This window comes from Panthera uncia, chromosome E1 (assembly GCF_023721935.1).
Source record: "Panthera uncia isolate 11264 chromosome E1, Puncia_PCG_1.0, whole genome shotgun sequence".
Lineage (NCBI taxonomy): Eukaryota > Metazoa > Chordata > Mammalia > Carnivora > Felidae > Panthera > Panthera uncia.
The window spans coordinates 6,402,868-6,412,638 of record NC_064814.1 but is presented as its reverse complement, the minus strand read 5'-3'; the positions used below and the strand labels follow the sequence as shown (position 1 = coordinate 6,412,638).

At 43.1% G+C, this 9,771-nt stretch overlaps 1 protein-coding gene across 1 annotated transcript; it reads right to left on the bottom strand.

Annotated features, from left to right (window-relative positions):
* Positions 1 to 1,157: 1,157 nt before the first annotated feature.
* On the bottom strand, positions 1,158 to 8,018 carry LOC125926407 (CMRF35-like molecule 5). Its single transcript, XM_049635834.1, has 3 exons — positions 7,894 to 8,018; positions 3,523 to 3,855; positions 1,158 to 1,734 (listed from the first exon to the last, which is right to left on the bottom strand). Exons 1-3 carry the CDS (start codon positions 7,931 to 7,933, stop codon positions 1,556 to 1,558), a joined length of 552 nt encoding a protein of 183 aa, XP_049491791.1. The 5' UTR covers positions 7,934 to 8,018; the 3' UTR covers positions 1,158 to 1,555.
* Positions 8,019 to 9,771: the final 1,753 nt, after the last annotated feature.

Here is a 9,771-nt window from a genome sequence, read left to right as displayed (position 1 = left end):
GGCAGGTGTCCTGTTGGTTCTCAGCTCACCCACCATCACCAACCTGGTAGCTCTCTGCCTGGCAGCCTTTTGCTACTCCTTCTCCCCTCTCATCCACTCTCATCCGCTACAGCATTCTCCACTGCCTGGGGGCCCAGGTCATGTGCATCAATATGCCAAGTCTGCCACTCAGAGTATAAAGATAAAGAATTGACCACATCCAAGGTGGGGTGGGTATTTATTAACACATTCAGCGAGGATAGAAATGTTATAACCTTTTTTGGTAATATGCACCAAATTGAAAACTGCACAGACCAGTAACAGAGCTATTTTTTTTTTACAGGAATGTGCCTACATGTATATCCATAAATGTGTATCAAGCCCCATATGCAAGGAGAATTGTTACACAATTGCAGGTAGTTGCAAAAAAATCAAAACAACTGAAATGTCCATCATGAACAAAAAAATTAAACAAATCATGATATACAGATACCATGAAATACTATGAAACCATGAAAAACAAAAGTCTGTAGATATTGCTATGGAATGATTTTTAAAATACATTAACTGAAAATAGGCAGGCTGTAGAATAATATAGCTATTTTTCTTTGAGGGAGGAAAAGAATATACACACACATATGCTTCAACACATAGAATTTCTCCTAAGCAAACATACACACATGCACACACACGCAGTCACACACATGCGCGCGCACACACACACACACACACACACACACTGGTTATAGTCCTACCTTTGGGTAGGGGAGTAGGGTAGAAGACAGAACATACTTTTCTACTTTACATTTTGTGTATTTTTAAAATTTCTCTTTCTAAAAATCCACAAATAATTATAAAAGTTGGCCTATCTGCCCACTTTTCCACTAGCTCCCTCTTGCTGAGGAGATGCCAGTGGTCCATGAGGGAAGAGTACTTCCCTGGGTCAATGGTCACTTGGACCCACAGTCATCTCCAACTCTCCTAATCCCACACCAGGCTGTGTCTGCATTGACTTGCCTGAGTTCCTCCGTGTGTATTTAGAAGCCAGAGCTGGTTCATTGAATTAAGAAGATGCAGATCACGACCTGCTGCATGAGGAGGCACAACCACCCACGTGGGTGGGCAGGTAGGTAGCTCCCTCCATAGCCACACTCCCACTTTAGGGACATGAACCACCCAGGGACAGGGACATTTTAATGAAAGGCGCAGTTTCAATACACCCACACGATGGAAGCAGCGTCACAACATTTATTGTTTACAGATCCAGGGGAGAGCCTGAGGAAGGGCAGTCCCCCATCCTGGACCACGAACAAGCAAGAGACTGAGAGCAGGAGACTGAGAGCCCCTGTGACTTACAAGGGGGTCGGGGAAGAGGTCACTGATTTTTCACAGAATGAAATCCAAGGGGTTACTTTAAAAGGTGCCCCAGAAAAAGCAAAGAAGGAACTTATGGAAGAATTCTAAGCTTGGGTCCTTCTCTGAATTTCCAGATTTCGCGTGTGAACAGGGATGCCATTCTGTAAAACGCCTGGGAGCAACTTAGAAACACAACAGGTCATTTTTCTCAAAAATTGTTTTACTCTCCCCATATGGTCGTGGAGAATGTGTGCATTTTCTGATTGATGGACACACGGTTCTTCTTCAGCTCTGATCCAGCGGTTTGAACAACGATGGTGCAGCTACTCAGATCAGCATCTGGACACCAGGACCTCACGTAGGTCTCCCACTCTGGGCTGTAGTGACACTGCATGGTCACTTGCAGAGGAAAGGAGAAGGAAGGAAAGATATGAAGAAAAAAAATTAATGAAGTAGAAAGAAAATATAAAATAGAGAAGACAAAAAAGGCAACAGTTATTTAAAAAAAAAAACCACCCTAGCAAGATATTAGTGATGATAGGAGAGGTCTGAATAACTGATACCAGAAATGAAAAAGGGTATATCACATAATATTCTGTGCATATTATAATAAGGTAAGATACTAAGGGAACAGGATAATAAAGGGACATCTAACCAAGTTTATGCCAATAAATTTGAAACTTCTGGTGGAATGGAACTGGACGGTATTATGCTAAGTGAAATTAGTCAGTCAGAGAAAGACAAAAATAATATGACTTCACTCATATGAGGACTTTAAGAGACAAAACAGATGAACATAAGGGAAGGGAAACAAAAATAATATAAAAACAGGGAGGGGGACAAAACAGAAGAGACTCATAAATAGGGAGAACAAACAGGGTTATGGGAGGGGTTGTGGGATGGGGATGGGCTAAATGGATAAGGGGCACTAAGGAATCTACTCCTGAAATCGTTGTTGCACTATATACTAACTAATTTGGATGTAAATTTAAAAAAAATAAAAAATAAAACAAGTTAATTAAAAAATACTCTACAGAAAATGTATTATACTAAAACAGGCACAAAGAGAAATAGAAAACCTGAATCATCTTACAATTATTTGAATGAGTCATATCCATCATTAAAAACCTCCCCATGGGTTCCTGGCTGGCTCAGTGTGTAGAATGTGCTACCCTTGATCTCAGCATCGGGAATTCAAGTCCCACATTTGGTGTAGAGCTTACTTAAAAAAAGTAATAAAACACCTCTCCAAAAGGAAACTCCAGACACTTAGAGCTTCAATGGACGTATCTGCTAAACATTTAAAGAAATAATGTCTATCTTACACAGAAAATTCCAGAACATAGAAAAGAGGATGCAATCCCATATCCATTTAATTAGATTAACATAATCTTGATGCCAGAACCTGACAAATGCAGTGCAATAAGAAATATTATAGGCAAAACCAGTCATGAAAAAATGCAAAAGTCTGCAAGCAAAAATCAGAAAACCTAATTCAGGGATATAAAAGCAAAATAAGCATCACCAAGTGGGGTTTATCCCAAGAATGCAAAATTGTGTGAACATGAGAATATTAATAAGTATAATATGCCACATTAACAGACTAAAGGAGAAAAATCATATGATCATCTCATAGATATGGACAAAACGTATTTGATAGATTTAAACAGCGCTTTGACTATGGAGGCCATTCTGGACCTCAGAAATCAACTACACCACCACAACTATGCTGGGAGCCCTTTCCCTCTGACATTGGCTACAGAACAGAGCGGGGGAATAGCCGCTATGAAGTCCCAGCCCCAAACTCTAGAAAGAGCAGGAACACAGGGCACCAGAAGCCCAGGAAAGCATTGGCAGGAATTGGGGTCTCTGGGTCCCATGGAAGGAGGTCCCTTTGGCCTATGGGCTGAAACTGGGACCATCACCTTGATCTCTGTGGGCAATAGACTCAGACACTGAGCTGTGCAGAGAAACACATGCCCAAAAAGGCTTGATCCAGTCCTGGAGGAGGGTGTTGGGATCCGTGAGAGCATCTAAGGGGTCATTCGGGTTCTAGGAGAACTCAGGACTCAACCACCCTGTGTGACAGTTCACTCTGAGTGACACTGAAGTCACTGGAGAGGAACCTCAGGGCCCAGGACAGAGCAGGCTCTAAAGACACACAGCCACACTTACACATACTCTTACCTGGGTCAATGGTCACTTTGACTTTGACCCCAAGGTCAGTTCCATATCTCTCAATCCCACACCAATAGGTGTCTGCATTGTTCCACCTGAGCTCCTCCATGGTCACGGTGAACATGCGCATTTTCTGATTGTCCTGGATGGACACTTGGTTACCCTTTGCTTTCTCCCCTGATCCATTGGTTTTCACAAGGATACGGCAGTTCTCCCAATTAGCTCCTCGACACCACCACTTCTTGTAGGTCTCCCACCCAGGTTCATAGCGACACTGCACGGTCAGCGAGCCCCGCACGGGGCCACTCACTGCATTTGACACTGCCATGAGGGGATATGAGCCTGAAAAACACAAGTCCACGTGCCTGTCACCACCACACCCCATTGCCTGAGGAAGAGCCACAGCCTCCTGTATCACAAATGATTCCAATAAACCCAAGTACCTGATGAGTTGAATAACAGTCAAAGAAGGAATAGACCTTCCACAAGACAGACCTTTGTCCTTCAAAACTCCAGTGGGTCAAATCCACCCCAGAAATCACCTAAGAGCGCAACTACAGATCTCAAAGAATCAAAAACACCCATACTGAGCAATGGCAACATCCTATAACCCACTCCTCCCCCTCCCCGTGGCCAATGTCATCTGGAGAGCAAATGACCCAAGGAAAGGCAAGACCCCAGTACACTTTGGCCCACTGCTCTCATGCAAGATGTTGGCTCTGTGGTTTCAGATCTTTTCATTTTTCGAGAGTAACCAGGAATCTGGATTTTGTGGGGACATCCCTATGTTAAAACACTGGCCATCAGCACATAAATAGAACAAAGGAATTTCTGTGTCTTTAAGTGTTAAGAAATTATCTACAAAACTACGTGACAAATTCATTATTGGGACAAATTCTTCGAACTTGGAAATTGTTTTCCCATGAATGTTGAAGATTCAAATTCTTCCATGGTTCTTGAATCTGTTCTATTGTTTTGGTTAGTTTTTTTCCAGGAAGTTACCTATTTCACGGAATATGTATTAGCATAAAGTCCTGCAATTAGAATGTACCTTTTTTTTTTAATTTTTTTAAACGTTTATTTATTTTTGAGACAGAGAGAGACAGAGCATGAACAGAGGAGGGGCAGAGAGAGAGGGAGACACAGAATCTGAAACAGGCTCCAGGCTCTGAGTGGTCAGCACAGAGCCCGACGCAGGGCTCAAACTCACAGACCGTGAGATCATGACCTGAGCCAAAGTCGGACGCTTAACCGACCAAGCCACCCAGGCGCCCCAAGAATGTACCTTTAATAATTAAAGCGTTCATATCAGTTATAATTACATGTTCTGACTACACACGTTCTTTGATTTTGTTGATTACACATGCCACAAGATGTCCTTCCTGTTTTTCTTCCCCTCCTTATTTTTTGCATCACTAAAGCAGTTTTGAGATTAGTTTGTAGATGTTACTGTTTTTATTTCTTATTATTAAGTTTTCATATGTATAATTTTATTCCTCTTATTTCCTCAAAATTGCCACTGTGCTCTTTTTCCAATTAGCTAAGTTAAGACAGTGATCATTTTCTTCCTTTCTAAAATGAAGAAATACTGTTTAAGACTAAGGATTTATTTTTGTCCAATTTAAAAATTGAGGTATAATTCACATGTCATAAATTTTAAAGTCTGTACTTCAGTGGTTTTTAGGGTATTCACAAAGCTGTGCAACCATCACCTCTAATTCCAGAATATTTTCGTCACCTTAGAAAGAAACCCTACATCCAATCTCTCCTCATTTCCCTTTTGCCTGAAGCCTTTGGTAACCACTAATGACTTCTCCCTTCTGGATATTTCATATGAACTGAATCATACAATCAATGGCCATTTTTTCTGGCTTCAGTCACTTAACATAATAATTGTTCAGGTTCATCCACGTGGTAGTGTATATGGGCACTCAGTCTTTGTTAGGGATAAGTCACATACAGTTTCTCATTCATCAGTTGATGACATACAGGATTTTTCTACATTTTGGCCAAGTGAATAATGTTGCTGTGAGCAGTTATGTCCTAGTCTTTCCACTGATTCAAGTGAAAGGAAGCTAACCCTGTGTTCACAGCCAAAAGCTCCAGAATGAGTTTGCTCAAGAGTCCACAAGAAGCTGCTGAGATCCTAAAAATTCTCTGAGAAACTCCCACCAATCATCTCAGTCTTCACCAACAGAGTAAGGGTTCCCAAGAACCTGACAAGAAGTCACTCCAAATCTCTAACCCACCCATGGGCCCTTCAGCTGCCTCCAGAGTGTAAGGCTGCTCTCCCACCTTCCAAATCTCTGACAAGTACTTCCATTGACAAACTCCAACCCATAGAAGGAAGGTGATTAAGGGAAATGTGATTCCAAGATTTTGCTCTGTGAAGCAGAAGACGAGTTAGAGGGATGGTGGTAGGACACCTCCGTGGCTCAATCGGTTACGTATCTGACTTCGGCTCAGGTCACGATCTCAGGGTTTGTGAGTTCGAGCCCCACATCAGGCTCTGAGCTGATAGCTCAGAGTCTGGAGACTGCTTCAGAGTCTGTGCCTCCCTCTTTCTCTGTCTCTCCCCCACTCACACTCTGTCTCTCTCTCTCACACACAAATGAATAAACATCAAATATTTTTAAATTTTAAAATGGGTGGTGGTGATGTCAAAATGACAACAGATGAGCTATCCCTGTTTGCCGCTTGATCAGTTCTGTCTCTATGTTGTGGAGGACTGAATGTTTGCATTGCCCCAGAATTCATATGTTGGAGTCTTAACCTTCCATGTGATGGTGTTTTAAGATGGGGCCTTTGGCAAGACATTAGGGTTAGAGGAGATCGTGATGGAGACCTCAGGATGGGATTAGTGCTCTTACAAGTAAAGACATCAGAGAGTTTCTCTCTCTTCCTTATTCTCTGTCTCTGTCTCTGTCTCTCCCTCTCTCCCTCCCCCCTTGTTTGTGAACAAAGAGGAGATGACCGTGAGAAGGTGACTGCTGAAAACCAGAAAGAGAGCTTTCATCACAAACTGAATCAGCCTGCACCTTGATCTTTGACCCCCCAGCCTTCAGAATGCAAGAAAATAAATTTCTATAGCTTAAGTCACTCAGTCTGTGGTATGTTGCAATTATGACTAATACACATTTGTAACCCTTTTATCCCCGCATGAACTTCCACATTAAGAACATAATAATATGCAAGTTTTCCCAAAATTGTCTGCCTGGAAATCTCCCTATCAGAGTTTTTCTCTTCCACACATATGATGACAAAGTCAATGGATGAATAAATTAAGTCATTTTATTTCCTCTGATAACCTCCTTCCTGGAAGAAACACTATCTGCATCCAGTCCCAAACCCTGCGGTTCTGTTCAATGACAGGGAGCAGAGCTGGGTCAGCCAAATGGTCCTGTAGTAGCTCCTATCCTCTGGGAGCATCAAGCACTAGCTGTCTTCAAGATATGAAATCCATCCCCAAAATACACACCTTCTAATCTCTGGCCTTCCCTCTCTGATGTCTCAGTTGTTACCCTAACCACTCTGGACAACTGTCTGGTCTTTGATTCATGCAGAGCAGAGACTCAGGCTATTCTGTGGGGGTGAACAACTCTCCAGAGAGCCTGTCACACCCAGGTTTCACTGCCTGTCTTTCTACCTGTACTCTGAGCAATTCGGAAGAGACGTTCCCTGCTCGAGGGACAAGTCAACACCAGTTGTGCAGGTTTTTAAGTGATTCAGATGTCTGAACCCCACCTTGACTGAGTGGGTCTCAGCTGGAGGTTGAGCTCCTTAAAAATTCTTCAGGAATTCATGCATTTAACTATCATCTATCTAGCCATCCATCCATCCATCCATCTGTCATCTGTCTATCAACCTATCTGCCAGGGAGGACAAATAGTGCCCTAGAAAACAGACACCATTTATGTTATTTATTTTTATTTTCTTTCTGCAACACCTAACTTAGTACCTGTCAGGTAACAAAAAAATATTTTTAAGTTTTTTTCTTGTAATTTTTAAAAGTTTATTGATTTATTTTGAGAGAGAGAGTGTGACAGCTAGTGTGCAAGCAGGGGTGGGGCAGAGAGAGCAGGAGAAGGAGAATCCCAAGCAGGCTGAGCACGTTAAGTGCAGAGTCTGATGCAGGGCTCAAACTCACAAACCAAGAGATCATGACATGAGCTGAAATCAAGAGTCTGGTGCTTAACCAGCTGAGCCACCCATGTGCCCTAAAAAAGCTCTTTTTGTTTGTTTGTTTTTTCCGAAAAGGTTTTTAGAGAGTTAAGTGTCTGGATGAATGAAAGGTCCTACGATTTCCCTGTGGGACAGATCCTGTCTGTGTTCTGCCCCAATCCTGCAGGTGCTCAGTCCTGAAGGGCCCATGCCACTCACCTTGGACGATGGGAAGGAACAGAACCAGGAGCAGCCACATGTCCTCCTGCCTTGGATGTCTCCCTGGTGCTCAGCTAATGCTAGCTGCCCGCCGGGGACTGAACTGAGCTCAGAAGCAAAGTGCCTGCTCTTTCTCTAAATCTTTTTTTTTTTTTTTTTTTTTTTAGTTTCTCTCATCTACTTCCCTTATTTTTTTCTTCAGTTACTTCCTAATTCCATTAATTAGAAGAAAATCAGTGCCTTCTTTGGGAGCATATGGCTGACGTCATCATGTCTTCCGTGATTTGCAGAAGCAAAGCATCCCACTGTCCAGGGTGCTATTGCAATTGTGCGTGAGGACCTGGGGAGCCAGCTGCCAGCAAACCAGGTGACCCAGTGCAGCAGGGAAGGGACACCAGAACCTCAGGGTCGGGTCCAAGGGAGAGATGGGCACACGTTAGGTTTGCACGTGGGGAAGAATCAATCCTCAGGGCTCACACCCAGCCTCGCTGGACATACAGCTCCATCCTGAACCTCCTTCCGGGCAGCCCACCTCGGTGCATCCCAGACCACCTCTCCTGCCCTGGGCCCTGTCCAGCCCAGACCCTGACCTGCTGCCCCTTCCTCTTGGGGTACCCCTGAAGTCCTGAGTTCCTCTGAGGCAGAAGTGCCATGGGGAGATTATAAGGTAGGAGAAATCACCTGTTCCCACCACCCTTATCGTGCCCTAGACGCTTCTTCTGTCACCCTTGGCAGATTTCCCCTGACTGTGGGCTGTTGGCCTCTTCCCAGCCCCAAAACTGCTTATGCTAATGATTCTTAAGTGACTTTCACAAAGGCATCCCCTCTTCCTTCAGGTGTCCCCTTCTCTGACTGTTCCCTGCTCCCTTTCCCTCTCCTCTCTGAATCAATTCTTTTGTCTCCTTTTTTCTTTTATGTTTCCCACATTTTTGTCCTACTTCTTGGAAAGGTTTTGTTTTCTTTAGTGCTTTATCTTCTCTTCCAACCATTGGATGAAATATTTACTTTGGGAATTATATTTTTATGTCAAAAGCTACTTTTTTGTTTCTGCTTGCTAAGGTTTTCGAAACTCTCCTCACTGTGGTCATGTTTGGTTTGGTCTGGTCTGCTTTGATCCTTCTCTTTCATGTAACATGCCTGCCTCAAATGTCTGATCGTTGTTGGTTATCTGATTGTAATTGAGATTGACCCAAAACATAGCTGACTGGGGCTCTGAGTATGTGTGTGCAAAACACCATGTGAATTAGGTGTGTTGTGTTGTGCCTAATTCATTACCCTTCCATCCCTTCCTTGACCTACAGGCTATGCTTTCCCACATGCAGGCAGAAGCATCTTCCAAATTCCAGAGTAAAGATGTTTGAAGGTGGCCTCCAGCATTGTCTCTAGCTGCCTTAGTTTCCCCAAATGTTTTGTGAAGTGGAAGAGCCCTTTGGAGAATGGAAATCTTTATTTCTTGATTTAGGTGCTGGTTGCACGAGTGTGTTTTATTTGTGCAAATACATTGAGCTGTGCACTTCGGATGTGTGCACCCTCTGTGTGTATATTATACTGTAATAAAAAGGTTTTAAATTTTACCGTGAACCTTTTTGAAATCGTTATACATGTGTTTACTTAATCCTTTCAATAGCTGCCTTAATGTTCCATTGTGTGCCTGTAGCATAATTAACTCTTCCTGTATTGTTAGCTGTTGATTGCTTTCCAAGTTCTTTTTTTTTTTTAATTTTTTTTTTCAATGTTTTTTATTTATTTTTGGGACAGAGAGAGACAGAGCATGAACGGGGGGGGGGCAGAGAGAGAGGGAGACACAGAATCGGAAACAGGCTCCAGGCTCCGAGCCATCAGCCCAGAGCCTGACGCGGGGCTCGAACTCACAGACCG

Bases quoted from the DNA above. Each gene is read 5' to 3' on its own strand.
- LOC125926407 (XM_049635834.1), bottom strand. From the start codon at position 7,933: ATGTGGCTGCTCCTGGTTCTGTTCCTTCCCATCGTCCAAG. The intron at 3,856-7,893 runs GTGAGTGGCATG...TGTGTTTTTCAG, and splicing joins GTTCCTTCCCATCGTCCAAG to GCTCATATCCCCTCATGGCA. The intron at 1,735-3,522 runs GTAAGAGTATGT...TTCCTCTGCAAG, and splicing joins CAAAGTGACCATTGACCCAG to TGACCATGCAGTGTCACTAC.